The sequence below is a fragment of the Chlorocebus sabaeus genome, chromosome X (genome assembly GCF_047675955.1).
Source record: "Chlorocebus sabaeus isolate Y175 chromosome X, mChlSab1.0.hap1, whole genome shotgun sequence".
NCBI lineage: Eukaryota > Metazoa > Chordata > Mammalia > Primates > Cercopithecidae > Chlorocebus > Chlorocebus sabaeus.
The window spans coordinates 137,586,877-137,607,979 of NC_132933.1; the positions used below are offsets into that span (position 1 = coordinate 137,586,877).

Here is a 21,103-nt window from a genome sequence, read left to right on the forward strand (position 1 = left end):
GGTTGCTGCTAAGCATTCCACAATGCTCTGGGCCATCCCCCACAACAGATGTAGCTGTCCCAAAATGTCAATAGTGCTGAGGCTGAGAAACCTTGGTGCTGCTGATTATTTCATCCGTGATAGACAGCATGAATCAAATGTCCTTGTGTATCAGTAGCCTTTTATGCCCATCTCAAATGTAATGTTCAAATATAGTAAAGATGGCCTTTCCGGGAGTGGTAGCTCACGCCTGTAATCCCAGCACTTTGGTAGGCCGAGGCGGGTGGATCACAAGGTCAGGAGATCGAGACCATCCTGGCTAACACGGTGAAACCCTGTCTCTACTAAAAATACAAAAAATTAGCTGGGCGTGGTGGTGGGCACCTGTAGTCCCAGCTACTTGGGAGGCTGAGGCAGGAGAATGGTGTGAACCCGGGAGGCGGAGCTTGCAGTGAGCTAAGATCCACTGCACTCCAGCCTGGGCAACAGAGCGAGACTCTGTCTCAATTAAAAAAAAAAAAAAAAAAAAAGATGGTCTCTCAGAAATAGTATAGACATCCATTTGAACCTTAAAAAAGTTGAGCTTCTCATGGCCAACTTTTTTGGCATGTAAAACATTGGACAGCCATGTTTTAAATGAAAAAACCAAAACAAGATTGAATAATGTTATAGAACAATATACATTACTGGTCTGACATGACTAAATGATTGCGTACTTAGAGTATAATTGAAGAAAGAGATACATGAAAAGGACTAAAAGAGTTGTATTCATGTATTTTCATACACTGGTATTCTACCAGGTAATATAAGCTCAGTAAAGTAAATCTTATGTTAGTATCCGTTCCTTGAGAGTTAAGACAACTCAAGGTCTTTATAGCACTCTGATACACTGAAATCGATGAGCTGTATGTTGTGGTTCAAAGTTGTATTCTTACATGTCAGCTTTTTAATGTAGTGAAACAGTTCTTAACCAGGCAGTCATTCTAATTTGCGTGCATGCTAGGAGAAATTCCTATATTTTTGCATAAAGCATTCGTTAAGATTTATTAGGCTGCTGGTATAACTATATTTTGGCTTGTCTTTTCAATTGATTTTAGAAATTTACAAAATCTAACATAGCCAAGAATGAAGGCAGAGGCCTAGAGTGATGAGGAAAACTAAAAATAAACCCATTTCACTTCTGTTGGCCAGCTGATAAGAGAAAATTGCCCAGCTAGAGAAGGTTGATTCATGAAATATTTGGGTACTTCATCCAGAACCTAGGGCATCTTTTTTGTCCATTTCACTATGACTTTTCCATGATCAAGGATAGCCCACATTTTTCAGAAATGGGCACCACCTTTACCAATGCTTGAAATGCAAGTGAATGATCAGGAGGGAACCTTGCCGTGAGACCTTGTCCCAGATGGAACTACCATGGCAAGTAGTCTGATGCTTCCAGTGTGACACTTTTACTTGGAGAGGCATCCAAGGTAGGCCTTTTATTAAATAAAGGCTTGACCAGGTGCAGTGGCTCACGCCTGTAATTCTAGCACTTTGGGAGGCCAAGGTGGGCGGATCACCTGAGGTCAGGGGTTTGAGACCAGCCTGGCCAACATGGCGAAACCTCGTCTCTACTAAAAATACGAAAATTATCCAGGCATGGTGACGCAAGCCTGTAATCCCAGCTTCTTGGGAGGCTGAGGCAGGAGAATTGCTTGAACCCAGGAGGTAGAGGTTGCAGTGAGCCGAGATTGCACCACTGCACTCCAGCCTGGGCAACAGAATAAGACTCCATCTTAAAACTAAATAAATAAATACATACAGCTTTAGAGTAAATTGCCTTTTTTTTTTTTTTCTTTTCTTTTTTTTTGAGATGGAATCTTGCTCTTGTCACCCAGTCTGGAGTGCAGTGGTGCGATCTTGGCTCACTGCAACCTCTGCATCCCAGGTTCAAGCAATTCTCCTGCCTCAGCCTCCTGAGTAGCTGGGATTACAGGCACCTGCCACCATGCCCGGCTAATTTTTGTACTTTCAGTAGAGACGGGGGTTTCGTCATGTTGGCCAGGCTGGTCTCAAACTCCTGACCTCAGGTGATCCGCCTGCTTCAGCCTCCCAAAGTGCTGGGATTACAGGAGTGAACCACCGCGCCCGACCAGGTAAATGGTCTTTTTTAACTGGTCATATTTTAGATTTGGACTTAATCCTCTATAAACTTCAGAATTAAGAGAAAATGAAATGCCCCAGGGAGTAGTACTTCCCACTTAGAACATAAAGCATATTTGCACTTTTTTTGTATGTCAAATAACTTGCTTTGTTTCTATGGAAGCTGAGAAGTTTCTATCTTTCCAACCCTGCTTTCTGACATAAAATAGGAAAAATAGGGGTTTAGGAGTATAAAATGTTTGGATATGAATCTTATTTGTTAGACAGTACTGAGTTGTGTAGTTCTAGAACTATTGGATGTTTCTGGTTAGAAGGAAGTTTCTTTAGTTTATTTAACACTGCTGTGGAGTCAGCACATGCAGTCGCCAAATCAGTTAGATTAGAACCTACAAACCGAATTCTCGGTAACAGGAGCACTGAGTGCTAGAAGGTTTAAAATAGATGTCATATGATACCAATTATAACTCAGTGAAATTTTACAGTCCTAGGACCCTATACAGAGCATAAGCCAAAATGGAAGATGCTCCTGCTTTCTATGGCTTTAAAAACATTTTTATTACAATGTTTGCTACCTTTTTTTTCTTTAAGCTTTTAATTAAAGTTTTTTTGGCTCTCCTAACCCATTTCTATATCGTCAAAGGAAATAGGAAAGAAGCAGCTAGGATAGCAGAAGAGATCTATGGTGGAATTTCAGGTAAAAGTACATGAATTTGTTCCTAATATATTTTTTAAAATCCCTCCTAGGTAATTCACATGAATAGTATTTCTAGAAGGCAGATTATATTTATACTTTGATTTTAAGTGGGTAGTTTGAAAAATTGTCACTTAAAGTAGCAAATGCTGTTGACTGCATCAGTTTGTGGAGGATTTTCAGCTTTACTTTTTGCGAGTTAGTAGATCTTGTAGCAGTTGTTATTTAAGAAGTAAATAGGTAGTGGCTTACTAAGAGTATTTTGAGAAACTTCATTGCTACTGGCCAAAATAATTACTTGTATATAATTATTTTCTTTAATATTTTAAAGCAAACTTTAAAAATGAAGGGCATTCTAACCAGACTAAATTTTCTCAGGAAGTAGAAAGACTAATAAATTGTGATTAAAGCAGCAAACGTGGCAAGCTATATGTTTTTTTTTTTTTTTTTTGCTGTCATTAGCAGTTGGAAGTGGCAAGCTATATATATTTTTTTGCTGTCATTAGCAATTGGAATTGATTAACCACTTGTCGCTGTCAGGAAAAACTCTTCACTAAACCCATTTTATATGGTAGCATGCAAAGCACTCCAAACAAAGTTTATTCTAATATGAAATGCCAAAATTTGGGCAAATTTTAAATTCTCGCGCTTTGTAGAGAATAGTGTCCATTTCTTGAAAGAAATGATTTACTTTAATTGTAGTGAGATGCTACAAAAGTAAATGAGTCACATATCCCTGTCACTGCTGGGATTGTCACTTAATAGAGGAGTATTTATTCATAAACAGAGTTCAGAATTTCCCCATGTATTTTTAGTGTTCGCAGGGGTTCCAGGATTACATCATTCTTTATCTAGTATCCATTTCAATTTGCATCCAGGATTCTCTTTCAAAATAGTCTTATGTGATTCCAATACACTAGACAACTCGGAAGACACTAGACAACAGCAGTCTTATCTAAAGAAATAAGACCTCCAAGGACGAAGCATCAGAATGCTTCAATTAACTGGGGAAAATGAGAAGAACTGTGAAGTTTCAGAAAGTATCAGAAGGTCCGGACCATGGAAAGAGATTTCTTTTGGGGATTATATTTGTCACACATTTCAGGGAGGTATGTTACTTTGACTAGTTACAACAAAAAAAAAGGAATGCTTCTGTTAAGTTTCAAGTTAAGCATGATCTGAAAAGTTATCTTCTAATTTAATTTGTCAGTTTGGGCAAGGGCTTTCTAAAATTCTCAGTAATAATTTTGGTGTTCTCATAGATACATCATTCTTCTGGTTTAAATTAGATGAAGTCCAACAAAGTCAATATTGGCAAGAACATGTTAAAAATGTTTTCTCCTGTTGCTCTTGTACATTATTTCTGTATTTGTGGTCTTTAATTAAGTGCACTCTTTTTTTTTTTTTTTTTTTTTTTTTTTGAGATGGAGTCTCGCTCTGTAGCCCAGGCTGGAGTGCAGTGGTGCGATCTTGGCTCACTGCAACCTCCGCCTCCCAGGTCCCGGTTCAAGCAATTCTCCTGCCTTAGCCTCCTGAGTAGCTGGGATTACAGGCATGCGCCACCATGCCCAGCTAATTTTTTTGTATTTTTAGTAGAGACAGGGTTTCACCATTTTGGCCAGGCTGGTCTTGAACTCCTGACCTCGTGATCTGCCCACCTCGGCCTCCCAAAGTGCTGGGATTACAGGCATGAGCCACCGTGCCCCAGCCTTAAGTGCACTCTTAAAAAAGGTATAAAACCTTCTTACAGTCAAAACCCATGTAAGCATGGTTTGAATTTAATCTGGAGCTGGAATACAAATCTCTTAAATATAGTTCATTCATTCTGTAGTGCAAATATCTTTACTTGTTCAATCTCTTAAAATAGTTTAATTTGCAAGTAGCATGGTATTCTAAGGTCAAAAGCATTTTTCAATTATTGGTAAAGAGGCAGGGAATTGTGCATGTTAATTTCCCAGTTTTATTTCTTTCGTGTGTGTGTGTGTGTGTGTGTGTGTGTGTGTGTGTGTGTATACATATACATGAATCTCCCCCTCCACAAATTTACCAAGATTTGGTAAAAAAGACTTTCTGGTTTTTGTTTGTTTGTTTTGAGATGGATTCTTGCTCTGTCACCCAGGCTGGAGTGCAGATCTTGGCTCAGTGCAACCTTCTCCTCTGGGGTTCAAGCAGTTCTCATGCCTCAGCCTCCTGAGTAGCTGGGATTATAGGCGCACGCCCGGCTAATTTTTGTATTTTTAGTAGCGATGGGGTTTTGTTATGTTGGCCAGGCTGGTCTCGAACTCCTGACCTCAAGTGATCTGCCTGCCTTGCCCTCCCAAAGTGCTGGGATTATAGGTGTGTGCCCCTGTGCCTGGCCGATGAGTAAGTCTTTCTATAAGAATGTAGGCAGTAATATGCCAGGACCAGTATTTTTCACATGGTTCTGTGTTTTTTCTTTAGAGACCACTGTTAACAGTCAGATACTGTATTATTACAAATCTCCCCCTGCCTCACAAAATATTTTAAAAATAACAACTCTTTATTCCAAACCCAGTCCTTTAAATATTAAGGCAAGTAGGCCAAATACACCTAAATAATAAATCCTCCTTAACCCCTCAGTCTCTCTAATTCCTAAATTATCCCACAATATATTTAAAGTTAGGCGCATTAAAAATCAAGAACAAAATTTTGTGAAAGTGTTAAACCAGAAATCACCTTTACTTTTGGTCACTTTTGCATTGGTCAGACGAATGTTTGTTGGGAAAATGTATGACATTTAATCAGTAAATTAGCTAATTGACTTACAAAAGTACCAGCCCAAGGTTAAGTTTCTTGATTCTGCTAGCATATGCTATTCCTGTAAACCATTGTCAGCAATGTCAAAAGCAAGGAAGGGCAGGAAAAACCTAGCCAGGACACAGGTTAGACTTTCGTAGGTCCAGAGCACTCCTTTTTTTTTTTTTTTTTTGGAAGCTGCATTTAACACCACATGCCTCACTAAATATCATTCTTTGTGCTGTAAAACCTTTTGGAAAGTTTTTTTTTTTTTTTTTTTGGGTTTTTTTTTTGTTTTTTTTTTTTTCAGTGGGGCGGTGGGGGTGGATTTCATAGTCTGGAATACATTATTTTATATGTCTTTGTGGCTTAAACTATTACATTTGCTGATCACTCATCACAGTTGAATGAAGCCATGGTTAACTGTTATTAGTTTTGGCTTTTAAGCTTCTTTGTTAATTTTGTCAATTATATGTATATTTTTTCTTTTTTAAAGTTTAAAACATTGCCCTTGGCCTTTGGTGTTATGCCTAGAGCACCAGATGGATCACTGGATCCCACCTTCAGTCCACAGATATTTCTGCAGGCACTCTCAGGAGAGATGTGTTGCATGATTTTTCAAGCTTTGCTAATTTGTACTAAGCTATGTTTAGTACTGTGACTTGGTCATCAAGAAAGAAAATATAGTGTAGATACAGACTGATCATCTGTTATTCACAACCCTTCATCCAGCCATGTTTCAGAATTCAATAGCTTTTGAATGTTAGAAAGATCACACAATGTGCATGCTGTCTATTATACAGCACTTCTGGTGGGGCCTGGAGCTGCCTCCCACGAGCAAACATTTTGATCTTTCCATAGTGAACATATAAGTATTAACACTAGGTGGAAATATAAAGAAAAATAATAAGTTGCTTAACCTGGGTCCTGACCATGCTTTGCTGCTAAACAAGTTTGCATCAAATTTGGGGTAAAGCTTGGTTTTCAGAATTGGAGGACCTTTACAAGTGCAGGTAACAGGTTGTAGAACTATAGTACCCTCTTTCAAACAAAACAAAACCAAAACAAAAAGCCTATTTTAAGCTGTGTCTGAAAGATCAGTACTCTTCTAAGGGTTATGCTAAAAATCACTTGTTGATGGACTGACCATGATTTGACAGCTATGCCTCTGCCTAACTCAGCATTCTGAATCCTTTTAAAACCCTGTCTTTTCCATTCCAATAGGATAGCCTTTGTTTCATTCATGCCCAAACCTCGACCTAGCCTTCTGCTCTTATTTAGTTTTGCTGGTTGTCTCCACAAACATTGGCCTAACCATCCTCTAAGTTGCATATCAGGTGCCTGCTGGCTTTTCCTAGGTTGGGACAACTAGTCCTTGGCAGAAGCTCTGCCCCCAACCAGTCCCCTTTAGCTCAGTTCTCTGGCCTTTAAGAGTTCAAAGGAGCCTTCTTTCTAATACACTGCAACATAGTTAATTGTGTCTAACACAGCTCACTGTGTCTCATTTCCTCTCTAGAACTGGACATTCTGGAGAATATTTATTTTAACTCAGTTTTATTACAATATTTTAGATATCTCAGGAAATATATTCTATTTTCCCAGTTACCTTGTTTCACATAAAATACCATTAATTCTGCTAGGCTCTTGCTTGTATTTTGGTTCAAAATTAAAATTCCTTATGAATTTTCTTTTCCTTAATAAATGCTACAGAAGATGTTTCATAAGATTTTATTTTATTTATTTACTTTTTTGAGATGGAGTTTCACTCTTATTGCCCAAGTTGGAGTGCAGTGATGTGATCTTCGCTCACTGCAATCTCTGCCTCCCGGGTTCAAGTGATTCTCCTGCCTCAACCTCCCTAGTAGCTGGGAGTACAGGTGCCCACCACCACACTGGCTAATTTTTGTATTTTTAGTAGACACAGGGTTTCACCATGTTGGCCAGGCTGGTCTCGAACTCCTGACCTTAGGTGATCCACCTGCCTTGGCCTTCCAAAGTGCTAGGATTACAGGCGTGAGCCACTGGCCTCATATGCTTTTAGAACTTGAATAAAGAGAATAAAGATTGTTCCATGTGCACTGGGGATTATAACCAGTTAGGTCGTCTTATTTATTTATTTATTTTTTAATTTTTTTATTTATTTCGAGATGGAGTCTCGCTCTGTCGCCCAGGTTGGAGTGCAGTGACACAATCTTGGCTCACTGCAAGGCCCGCCTCCCAGGTTCATACCATTCTCCTGCCTCAGCCTCCCAAGTAGCTGGGACTACAGGCTCCCGCCACCACGCCGGGCTAACTTTTTTGTATTTTTAGTGGAGACGGAGTTTCACTGTGTTAGCCAGGATGGTCTCGATCTCCTGACCTCGTGATCTGCTCGCCTCGGCCTCCCAAAGTGCTGGGATTACAGGCATGAGCCACGGTGCCCGCCCGTTAGGTCATCTTTTTTAAATAAAAAAACAGTAATCTGAAATATTTGTTGAAATTAGAGTAAAAATGACAAAAACAGTTTAATCGGTTTTTATCTCAAATGGTTGGAACTTAGACAACTGTACTCCATCTGAACCAATGTTACTGAAATATATATGGTTTTAGAAGTTGTGAAGTTGTCATTCAAACAGTCTGAGATACAAATCACATTCTGAGAAAAATTCAAAGGGGGAAATGAAAAAGTACTTGAACATTTTCCACACACTTCATCAGGAATAAGCAAACATATTTGTGGCGTAAACTATCTTCATAATATGTTTGCAGCCCTGTGACACGGGCAGTCTGCCAAAAAACTAAATATAGATTGCCTTAGAAGAGAATGATTGAGTCCTACTTAAGCATTCATTTATTTGGAGAGCTCAGTTGCATACTTCCTGAAGGGAATGGAAAAACTCCCAAGCTGCCAAGTAACTTTTATCCTTAATTTCTCACAATTAGCTCCAATTTGCAAAATGAGAATGTAAGAGTGAGAGACTCTGTTGGGAACAAGGATAGAAAAGCAGGTGACTCCACCGTGGCAGTTTCTGGAAAAGGGTTCTGTGTGAAAACCCTTGAAGATCCTTTGAAGCAAGTTCTGGGAAATGATGGAACTAGAAAGGCTACTTTCTTGAGAGTTACTTTGTTTCCAGTTGGGAAACAAAAAGGATTTCTACTTTTAAGGCGGTACAATTGATTTATTTCACACCATGTATAGCAGTGGTCCCCAACCTTTTTGGCACCAGGGACCGGTTTCATGGAAGACAATTTTTCCATGGACCAGGGTGTGGGGGGATGGTTTTGGGATGATTCTTGTGCATTACATTTATTGTGCACTTTATTTTGTATTATTATTACATTGTAATATATAATTAAATAATTATACAACTCGCTGTAATATAGAATCTGTGGGAGCCCTGAGCTTGTTTTCCTGCAACTAGATGGTCCCATCTAGGGGTGATGAGAGATGGTGACAGATCATCAGGCATTAGACTTATAAGGAGCATCCAACCTAGATCCCTTGTGTGCGCAATTCCCAATAGGGTTCACACTCTTATAAGAATCTAGTGCCACTGGTGATCTGACAGGAGGCAGAGCTCAGGAGGTAAGGCAAGCAATGGAGAGTGGCCGTAAATACAGAAGAAGCATCCGGGTGCAGTGGCTCACACCTGTAATCCCAGCATTTTGGGAGGCCGAGGCAAGCGGATCACTTGAGGTCAGGAGTTCAAGACCAGCCTGGGCAACATGGCAAAATCCCGTCTCTACTAAAAATACAAAAATTAGCTGGGAGTGGTGGTGTGTGCTTGTAGTCCCAGCTACTCGGGAGGCTGAGGCTGGAGAATCGCTTGAACCTGGGAGGCAGAGGCTGTGGTAAGCCGAGATCGCGCCACTGCACTCCAGCCTGGGGCACAGAGCAAGACTTCATCTTAAAAAAAAAAAAAAAAAAAGAAAAGAAAAAAAACAGAAGAAGCTTCACTTGCTCACCTGCTGCTCACCTCCTACTGTGCAGCCCGGTTCCTAACAGGCCACGGAATGGCCCAGGGGTTAGGGACCCCTGATTTATAGAGAGGAGATGGATGCCAGAGCAACCCAAGACAAGTCAATCTACCATGAGAATAAGGAGAAATTAAAAACCAATAGTTCTTAAAACCAGAACAAGGTGTGTTCTAAAGTCCCCATAACTTGGGTTGCAGTCCTATTTCTGAGACTTCCTAGCCATGAGACAGCTTCATGTGGAGCAGTGGTTGTCATGCATTTTGGGGTGTTACCATTCATAAAAGCAAGGCTCTTCCCCCCTTCACTGGAAGCTATGGGATGGATACTCTAGGAGCAATGTAAGTTTAGATAAGGGGCATTGAAAAGGAGGGGAGCCTGCTATTTCACTCTCAAGTTGGAAATCTGCTTAGAGAGACAAGTTACTGAACCCCCCATACCACAAGAATATGAGGAAGAGAATTTGAAAGCAGCGGTGTGGGGAGGGAGAAGCCCAGGACAACCACCATTCCCTCTTTCTTGCTGGAATGAAAGATGGCACCACAGACTTGTTACCTTGATCTCAGAGGCCCAGGATTGGAGTTGGGGACATCAGAGGATGCTGCAGTGATAAGAGACACTAGGAGAGGTGGCCAAATGCCAATGGGTAGGAAAGATGCATGGGCATAAGCCCCAGTGTGAAGGGCATGCCACAGACCTGGAGTGAGGCCTGAAGTTGAGACTGATCAAGCAGGACCAGCCTCCTCTTCCAGTTAACGTTTCCCATCCCATTTCCCTTTCCTGTCCCTCTTGTTTCTCCCCACTCCCAAGGCACTAGAGGTTTGTACCCTAGAAGAAGGAGGTGGGAAGCGTGTGAAGAACATGCTGCCCTTCTGTCTCCAGCTGCTGGGCGGGCTGGAGAAGGCCATACCCTGCCCTGGGAGTGGGAAAAGGCCAAGAGTTGTCAAGAGAATCAGAGATTACAGTTAGAAAGAGGGCTAGTCTGTGTTACTTTAGAAACTCTTTATGAAAGTATGATGTAAATACAGAGACATGCACAAATCCTAAGTGAACAACTGCGTGAATTTTCACAAAGTGAACACAATCAGGAACCAGCACCTAAGAGCAAGAAATTGCATATCATCAGCATGGCCTCCACCATGCCCTCTTGCAAACAGTCCTCACCCCTCCTTGGGGTGCTTTTGACTCCTAACACCAAAGGCAAGTTTCCTTTCCTGTGTACTTTATACCAAGGGTCTCCAACCCCCAGACCGCAGACCGGTATCAGTCCATGGCCTGTTAGGAACTGGGCCATACAGCAGGAGGTGAGCGGCAGGTGAGGGAACATTAGCACTTGAGCTCCACCTTCTGTCAGATCAGTGGTGGCATTAGATTCTCATAGGAGTGTGAGCCCTATTGTGAACTGCCCAAGCGAGGGACCTAGATTGCACTCTCTTTATGAGAATCTAATGCATGATGATCTGAGGTGGAACAGTTTCATCCTGAAACCATCCCCCGCCCACCCCCGTCTGTGGAAAAATTGTCTTCCACGAAACCAGTCCTTGGTGACAAAAAGGTTGGGGACTGCTGCTTTATAGAAACCAAATCACACAGTACACGTTCTTTTGTGTCTGGCTTCTTTCACTCAATATTAGGTTTGTGAGATTTATCCATGTTGTGTATATGAGTTGAGTCTAATGGGACTCATAAGTAATGGAAAGTTACTAGAAATTGAGGATCACCACAGCCCACTTGAAGACAAGTTTTAGAAATAATGAAAACATTGGTCTATATCTCTGTTTTGGTACCAGTACCATGATGTTTTGGTTACTGTAGCCTTGTAGTATAGTTTGAAGTCAGGTAGCGTGATGCCTCCAGCTTTGTTCTTTTGACTTAGGATTGTCTTGGCAATGTGGGCTCTTTTTTGGTTCCATATGAACTTTAAAGCAGTTTTTTCCAATTCTGTGAAGAAACTCATTGGTAGCTTGATGGGGATGGCATTGAATCTATAAATTACCTTGGGCAGTATGGCCATTTTCATGATATTGATTCTTCCTATCCATGAGCATGGTATATTCTTCCATTTGTTTGTGTCCTCTTTTATTTCACTGAGCAGTGGTTTGTAGTTCTCCTTGAAGAGGTCCTTTACATCCCTAGCAAGTTGGATTCCTAGGTATTTCATTCTCTTTGAAGCAATTGTGAATGGAAGTTCATTCATGATTTGGCTCTCTGTTTGTCTGTTACTGGTGTATAAGAATGCTTGTGATTTTTGCACATTAATTTTGTATCCTGAGACTTTGCTGAAGAGAACAGAGTCCTCAGAATAATACCACACATCTACAGCCATCTGATCTTTGACAAACCTGACAAAAACAAGAAATGGGGAAAGGATTCCCTATTTAATAAATGGTGCTGGGAAAATTGGCTAGCCATAAGTAGAAAGCTGAAACTGGATCCTTTCCTTACTCCTTATACAAAAATTAATTCAAGATGGATTAGAGACTTAAATGTTAGACCTAATACCATAAAAACCCTAGAAGAAAACCTAGGTAATACCATTCAGGACATAGGCATGGGCAAGGACTTCATATCTAAAACACCAAAAGCAACGGCAACAAAAGCCAAAATTGACAAATGGGATCTAATTAAACTAAAGAGCTTCTGCACAGCAAAAGAAACTACCATCAGAGTGAACAGGCAACCTACAGAATGGGAGAAAATTTTTGCAATCTACTCATCTGACAAAGGGCTAATATCTAGAACCTACAAAGAACTCAAACAAATTTACAACCCCATCGAAAAGTGGGCAAAGGATATGAACAGACAGTTCTCAAAAGAAGACATTCATACAGCCAACAGACACATGAAAAAATGCTCATCATCACTGGCCATCAGAGAAATGCAAATCAAAACCACAATGGGATACCATCTCACACCAGTTAGAATGGCAATCATTAAAAAGTCAGGAAACAACAGGTGCTGGAGAGGATGTGGAGAAATAGGAACACTTTTACACTGTTGGTGGGATTGTAAACTAGTTCAACCATTATGGAAAACAGTATGGCGATTCCTCAAGGATCTAGAACTAGAAGTACCATACGACCCAGCCATCCCATTACTGGGTATATACCCAAAGGATTATAAATCATGCTGCTATAAAGACACATGCACACGTATGTTTATTGTGGCACTATTCACAATAGCAAAGACTTGGAATCAACCCAAATGTCCATCAGTGACAGACTGGATTAAGAAAATGTGGCACATATACACCATGGAATACTATGCAGCCATAAAAAAGGATGAGTTTGTGTCCTTTGTAGGGACATGGATGCAGCTGGAAACCATCATTCTCAGCAAACTATCGCAAGAACAGAAAACCAAACACCGCATGTTCTCACTCATAGGTGGGAACTGAACAATGAGATCACTTTGACTCGGGAAGGGGAACATCACACACTGGGGCCTATCATGGGGAAGGGGGAGGGAGGAGGGATTGCATTGGGAGTTATACCTGATGTAAATGACGAGTTGATGGGTGCTGACGAGTTGATGGGTGCAGCACGCCAACATGGCACAGGTATACATATGTAACAAACCTGCACGTTATCCACATGTACCCTAGAACTTAAAGTATAAAAAAAAAAAAAGAAATAATGAAAACATTCGTGTTGATAACCTAAGTTAACTCTTTTAACTGCAAGTTGCCATTTAAATCTTGTTTTTATTTTTAAATGGAATACTTACAGTACCTTCAAGTGACTCAGGTTGACTGGCTATTGTCAGAACAATGAAATGACAAAGCCATACTTATGGGTTTGCCTCTTCCATTGGTCAGGGTGCGGAGTTGGCAGCCATGGGTGAAGACTGTCCAATCAACCCCAGTGTCTGCGTTCACTTCTAAGAGCAATTAGGCAAGAGCATAACGTGTCTGAAATATATTTCATATTGTATTAGAGGAAAAGCCTCACTAATTGATAATTATATTCATACATTGTCTCATTATTTCCAGTTTATGCAAATTACAAATATCCAAAGTTGGTTTTTTTTTTTTTTTTTTTTTTGAGATGGAGTATCACTGTGTCACCCAGGCTGGAGTGCAAATGGTGCGATCTTGGCTCACTGCAACCTCCATCTCCCAGGTTCAAGTGATTCTCCTGCCTCAGCCTCCCGAGTAGCTGGGATTACAGGCACCTACCACTGTGCCCGGCTAATTTTTGTATTTTTAGTAGAGATGGGGTTTCATGTTGGCCAGGCTGGTTTCGAACTCCTGACCTCAGGTGATCCACCTGCCTCAGCCTCCCAAAGTGCTGGGATTACAGCGTTAGCCACCGTGCCCGGCCTCAAAGAGATTTTAAAATATTCTACTTGTCAACTTTCAACCAACTAAAGACAAGGGTAAATACAAATGCAATATATGCTCATGTTAAAAATTTTTATCTGTTTTTGAAATACCATTCGACCCAGCAATCCCATTACTAGGTATATACCTAAAGGGATATGAATTGTTCTGTTAGAAAGACACATGCATACATATGTTCATTACAGCACTATTCACAGTAGCAAAGACATGAACTCAACCCAAATGCCCATCAATGACAGACTGGATACAGAAAATGTGGTACATATACATTATGCAATACTATGCAGTCATAAAAAAGAATGAGATCATGTCCTTTGCAGAGACATGGATGGAGCTGAAGGCGATTATCCTTAGAAAACTAACAGGAACAGAAAACCAAATGCCACGTGTTCTCACTTATAAGCGGGAACTAAATGATGAGAACACACGGACACATAGAGGGGAACAACACACACTGGGGCCTATCAGAGGGTGGAGAGTAGGAGGAGGGAGAGGATCAGGAAAAATAACTAAACGATACTAGGCTTAATACCTGGGTGATGAAATACTCTGTAAAACAAACCCCCATGGCACAAGTTTACCTATGGAACAAACCTGCACATCCTGCACATGTACCCCTGAACTTAAGATAAAAGTTAAAAAAAAATAAAATAAAATTGATGATGTCTATTACATATAATTATTTTCTTGGGATTTTTAAAATCTATTTTTCTTTGTTATTATAAAAAGCAATACACATTCATATCAGGAGTATGGGATCACCAGTGATTCTATCTATCTATCTATCTATCTATCTATTTATCTATCTATCTATCGTCTATCTATCTATCTTTTTTTTGTTGTTAAAATGTTTGGAACTAATTTCAACCGACAGAAAAGTTACAAGAACAGTACAAAAAATTTCCTGCTTCTCTTTGCCCAGAGACTCCAACTGTCCTAATAATGTCCTTTATAGCAAAAGGATCAGGTGTGATGCCTTTAGATAGTGCATTTCTTCATCCCTTTCATGTGAAACTGTTCCTCAGTCTCTTCAATTATTTTGCAAAATGTGCCCTCAGTTTGGGTTGGTGCACAGTTTCCTCCTTATCAGATTTTGGTTATGCATTTTGGGCAGAAATGTCACAGAAGCGGTGGTGTGTCCTTCTCATTATGTTTCTTCTTATGGCACATGATGTTGCTCATCGCATTCCATCAGATGACAATCTGTTCCATCACCCATGTTAACTTTGATCACTGCTGATGTTAACTTTGATCACTTGGGCAAAGTGATGTCTACAATTCTGTTCTATAAAATTACCCCTGTTCCTTTCCTAGTTAGTAATTATTTTGCAGGGAAATGAGTTGAAGCTGATTCTATTATTTCTTCAATTTCTAAGTTGGAATTTTATTATAAGGAATCACTTTCTCTTCTCTGTCTTTATATATTCATTTATATCAGTGAGGACTTCTAGATTACCATTTTATTTGATAGGATATAATCTCTTATCTCATTGTTTATTTTGATACTCAGGTTGCCCCATATTTGGCCAGTGGAAGCCCCATCAAGCCAGCATCTATGTCGTTTTGTCACCCAGGTTAGAGTACAGTGGCATAATCTCAGCTCACTGCAACCTCTGCCTCCAGGTTCAAGCGATTCTTCTGCCTCAGCCTCCTGAGTAGCTGGCACTACAGGCGCACGCCACCACGCCTGGCTAATTTTTGTGTTTTTATCAGAGACAGGGTTTCACCATGTTGGCCAGGCTGGTCTCAAACTCCTAACCTCATGATCCACCCGCCTCAGCCTCCCAAAGTGCTGGTATTACAGTGAGCCTGGTCGGCACTTTCTTTCTTTCTTGCAAGATATTTAAGGCCCATCTTATATTTTACCTGGCCCAGATCTGGGATCAACATTTCTCTAAGGAGTCCTGGTTCAGGTTTTCTCAGTGCGCCATGCTAAAAAAATATGTATATACACACATCTATGTTTTACATTTAAATTTACTTTTATATCTAGATATATTGAAAATCACATTTTCATGCCAATTGCTCCAATATCAATCCAACCCCGTAAAGTGCATTCAAGTTTTCCCCATTTTCAGAACCCAAAGGGTCAGAGAAGTTCATACACTGAGTTTCAGTGTAGGAAAAGGGCGTATTGAAATGTTTCTAACCCTGATTCTCATCCACTGGAAAAATTCTTTCTTTCCTTAAGGCCTTCAGTTATTTCAAATTCACAAAATTCAATTTTTGCTGGGATTTTCATGTCACCAAGTTTACAGGTATGGAAATGCGAGTTCTTAACACTGTCAGGATCACCCACAAGAGGCTGAGGAGCCTTTGTGTTAAATCCAAATTATATTACATTCTATTCAGTGCATGAAAAGCACAACCATAATGTGAAAAAGTCCCACATTTTGCCAACTGGAGTAGGTTTTCTTCCAAAACAATTGATTGCCCTTTGGCAGGTTTAATGGGGGGTTACTTCTCAAATGCTCATTTAAACTAGTTAGTCTTGTTTGCAGACAAACAATTATAAGAAAAATATGTCTGGAAGGCAGTTCTAAGGCTGTTCCTTAGGGCACTGCTCTACTGTGCCTACTTATTAATCATACAATGTCTGGAGCACCTAACATCATGATTGTATTTGATTGGCCTACTTAGAGACCAATGCACTTGACAAATATCAGATTATTATTTTTCCATTTTACCAGTAAGGAAACCGGGGTTCAAATAATTGTGGTAACTTGCTGAATTTGGCAGAGAAAGTGATCAAGATAGGACTTGAACCATAGCAGTCTGGCTCCACTGGCCCATGCTCAGTCATCACACTAAGCTGCCCACAACAAAGTTTTTAGGGAAAATCTTTTGGAAGATTAAATTGCCTGAAAAATGACATTCTGCATAAGACCCCTGTCTTAGAGTCTCCTTCATAATACACAGGCTATTGGGTCTTTGGGGTGGGGTAAAAGTGGAAGGCAAGGAAAGGATAAAATGTGGAAGGTCATTGACCTTCTTGGCCCTTCATTTTGCCTTATGTAGAGCTATCGGATTCAAGCAATGGGCACTATATTTTTGAACTAAATCTATTGCTTATTAAAATTGCCCCCCAAAAGCCAGAGAGATTGACTGTTCCTTCTCTTGGCACACACCACCAAACCGTAAAGGACTTTACATTCAGTAGCTTGCCTCCCTGAAAGTGGCCGACGAGAGAGCCTGATGCATGGTACCTGCTTTCCTCCTCTTCCCTCCTCTTCCCCCAAACCTCCTCTCACAGTGGATGGGCAGCATGGACAAGTTGCAGGAAGAAGTCTCCAGGCCTTGACTTTGAGCTTGATTTGTGTTTCAGATTGCTGGGCTGATCGATCCCCACTTCATGAAGCTGCAGCTCAGGGGCGCTTACTGGCCCTTAAAACTTTAATTGCACAAGTAAGTGAATCGAAGACTTGATCCTTCATGCTTATGCTATAATTACACATCATTCTTTATTAGCTTTGGCTGTAGCAGAGGTGTGGCTCACCCTATCCAGGTCCCATTATTGCCATTCTAGGTACGTATGCCCTCTCATACCTCACCATTTATTCCTCCTGCCTCTCCTTCCCTGGAGAGCTCCTTCATTTTCTGCCCAGTTCCCTTCTTTTCCTCTGGGTCTTCCTTTACCTCATAAGAAGTTTCCCTATGAGGGATGATAGAGGATGCTCTCAAATGTTTGTTGCACTAACTCACCTCATGCTCTTCCAGCATGCATTAGCACCAGCAGTCCTGAAGTTAAGTTAGTCAGCCATTGCTGCCTAACAAATGACCTCAAAGCATACTGGCTGAAAACAACAGATACTTGGATTTTCATGGTTTCTGTGGGCCAGGGAGCATTTAGCTAGGTGATTCTGGCTCTGGGTCTCTCACAGGCTGCCACGTGTCAGCCAGGGCTGCAGTCATCTCATGGCTCAAGTGGGGCAGGATCTGCTTTCAAACTCACTCATGTAGTTGTTGGGAAACCTCAATTCGTTGCCACATGAGCCTCTCCACAGGGCTGTGTCATGAGATGGCAGCTGGCTTCCCCCAGAGAGAGTGCAAGAGGCACCTAAGAAGGAAGTCACAGTTGTTTTATAACCTCATCTCCAAAATGACATTCTGTCACTTCTGCCATATTCTACTCATTAGGTGTGAGTCAACAAGTCCCGCCTACACTCAAGGGGAAGGGATTATGCAAGGGAGCCAACGCCTGGATTCCAGGATTACTGGGTGCTGTCTTAGAGACTGCCTATCCCAATGATACACTATTTTAAGAACGCACATTAAAATAGGTTGACAATGGCTAAATCTGACTCCCTAGGGAACATTTATTGACGTCTTAGCTATGAAGGCTACTTTATTTATATTTATGACTACATCCCCAGCACCTTGAACAATGAATAGGGGCCTAGTAAGTATTTGTGAAATGAATGAATGAAAGTGTGCAGGCTCCATTTGCTTTGTATGTTTTAGGGTCTACATTTACACAGAGGAGGTAAGCCATCACCTCTTTCTTCCACAACTTGGCAATCATCTGGCTTTCTTGCTACTTTGAATTTAAACAGCTGGGTACACTGCTCGCTCTCTCTTTCTCTTTTTCTCTCTCTCTCTTTCTCTTTCTCTCTCACTCTCTCTCTCTCTGTGCATTTGTATGTATTTTTCATTTATTTGTTTTTTGATTTCTCTCCTTTATGAGTTGTGTTACTTCTTAAAAAGTAGAGGCAAATGGAAATCAGCACTGCCAGCAATGATCAAATGAACTTTGTACCTGATTTTATCACTTGCTTATTTATTTTTAAGTACTTTAAATTTGATGTGATTTATTTTTAATATGTAATATATTCACATAGTTCAAAACTTAAAATTATCTAAAAAAGGTGGACTGACCGGATGTGGTGGCTCGCGCCTGTAATCCTAGCACTTTAGGAGGCTGAAGTGGGTGGATCACCTGAGGTCAGGAGTTCGAGACCAGCCTGGGCAACATGGTGAAACCCCGTCTCTACTAAAAGTACAAAAATTAGCCGGGTGTGGTGGTGGGCGCCTATAATCCCAGCTACTTGGGAGGCTGAGGCAGGAAAATCGTTTGAACCTGTGAGGGGTGGAGGTTGCAGTGAGCCGAGATCGTGCCACTTCACTCCAGCCTGGGTGAAGGAGTGAAACTCTGTCTCAAAAATAAATAAATAAAACTAAAAAGGTGCACAATGAAACGTCTTGCACCCACCTCTTCTCTCTCAGTCTCCCACCTCAATACTTTCATTGGTGTATTTTCAATGGGCTTTTTAAATTTTTGGATAATTTTAAAGAAGAGTTGAAAAGGATACAGAGCATTCCCATATACACTGTACCCTTCACCCAACTTCCTTTAATATTGACATCTTATATAGCTATGGTACATTAGTCAAAAATAAGAAGTTAACATTGATACAATACCACTGACTAAACTGCTCACTATTGGGATTTCACCAGTTTTTCCTCTCATGTCCTATTTCTGTTCCAGGATCCCACATTGCACTAATTATACTTAATAAGCATATTAGCTTCAATAATATGATTAAATGTGTAAGGGGCATTCTTTATAGAAAAGTTCAACTTTTTCCTTTTATACCCCTACTTTTTTACCCTTATACGCTGTTAAAAAATGTATTTGTCTACTTTTATAAACTTTATTTTACATTTAGATAATATGGTCGATGTGAGTAAAACTTTAAGCCGATGTGAGTAAAACATTAAGCCTATGTGAGTAAAACATTAAGCCACTGTGAGTAAATGTGAGTAAAACATTAAACCAAGATTCAGGAGCTCTTGGTTACACTGCTGGCTGTCACTGACAACCAGTCTTAAAAAGTATTTGAACATTCTGCTTCTCCATTTTCTCATGCACAGTTGAGGTGATCTACTCTAGATGATCTTTCAGGCCCGTCCAGCCTTACGTTTCTACAATTTTAGGGATTCTGAGATTTTGTGCCATAACAAAGTTTTTTCTAGCACACTTCTGCCACCTTGTGGACTAGTATGTTTTTTCTTGTTTTCTCAAAAGGAAAACAAAAATGAAAAGACCTTTTCTAACTCTTACTAGATGCCCAGTTTGAAATATGTAGCACAGATCTAGAGCAATGACGTCATATTCAGGACATGAAAATAGACAGAATTCAGGAGTCAAAAAGATGCCTTATGATGAAGGGACAGACAGTTATGGGAAATCGCAGCTGCTGGCCACAGTAAGGATGCAGCCAGAGATGTGGCAGGAGATGGTGGGCGTGTAAGTTGGAGTTTGGGGTTCAGGGTCATGGCATTGGGTTTTGGAAGCTTTCAGTTGGTCAGTTACAAGGCAGAGGATCAAAAGCAGGACTCAGCTGGGAAGGACAGACCAGGGACCTAATTCCTTTTATAAATCAAAAATAAAATTCTAAGCACGGCCCCCACCCCCGAAACCATCTGAATGTACCCCTCCTCTCAGCCAGGGCATTCCAAAACTAACCTGAAAAATTGGTTCAGGCCATGACAGGAAAGGAGGGTTGAACATGCCTCATTGTACCCTCCTCCCTTTTGGAACTCAGGAAAAGATGAGCAGAATTTAACATCAACACAGATCTTAAGTCTGATAAGAAACATTTACAATCTATTCTCTCTGAAGCCTGCTACCTGGAGGCTTCATTCACATAATAAAACTTTGGTCTCCACAACCCCTTATCATAACCCAGACATACATTTCTATTGATAATAACTCTTTCAACCAACTGCCAATCAGAAAAATTTTCAATCTGTCTATAATCTGGAGCCCCAGGCCCCCACTTTGAGTTGTCCAACCTTCCCAGGCCAAACAAATGCACATTTTACATGGGTTTGATTGAGGTTGCATGTCTCCCTAAAATGCATAAAACTAGGCTGTGCCCTGACTACCCCGGGCACATGTTCTCCGGATCTCCTGAGAGCTTGTCACAGGCCATTGGTCCCTTATATTTGGCTCAGAATAAATCTCTTCAAATATTTTACAGAGTTTGACTGTTTTTGTCAACACTTTAGCAGATAGAAAGTGATCATCAGAGGGAGGGAAATGGTAAGAGTCAAGTTATTAAAATCAGGTTATGAAGTCAGAGTTGTCCAGCAGCTAGGCTGACCTTGTCATCTGTCACATGGAGTCCAGGACAAGGAAGGGGACACATGGTAGTATGGGGAGGGAGAATGTGTTAGGACGGGGTGGAAACACTCATACCTGGGTGAGGAAATGAAGGTTAGGAGAAGTCCGC

The 21,103-nt window shown here is 40.7% G+C and overlaps 1 protein-coding gene across 3 annotated transcripts in view; it reads left to right on the forward strand.

Annotated features, from left to right (window-relative positions):
- Window positions 1–2,637: 2,637 nt before the first annotated feature.
- The window catches only part of ASB11 (ankyrin repeat and SOCS box containing 11), a 31,459-nt gene continuing 12,993 nt past the window's right edge, over window positions 2,638–21,103 (forward strand). For 2 of the 3 annotated variants that reach the window (XM_007991095.3, XM_037986609.2), the window contains exons 1-2: window positions 2,638–2,818; window positions 17,194–17,273. In XM_007991095.3, the coding sequence (XP_007989286.1) occupies window positions 2,638–2,818; window positions 17,194–17,273 (261 nt within the window). Of the gene's footprint in view, window positions 2,819–3,806; window positions 3,925–17,193; window positions 17,274–21,103 lie in introns of those variants that run through there. The other variant, XM_007991097.3, reaches the window with a different exon arrangement.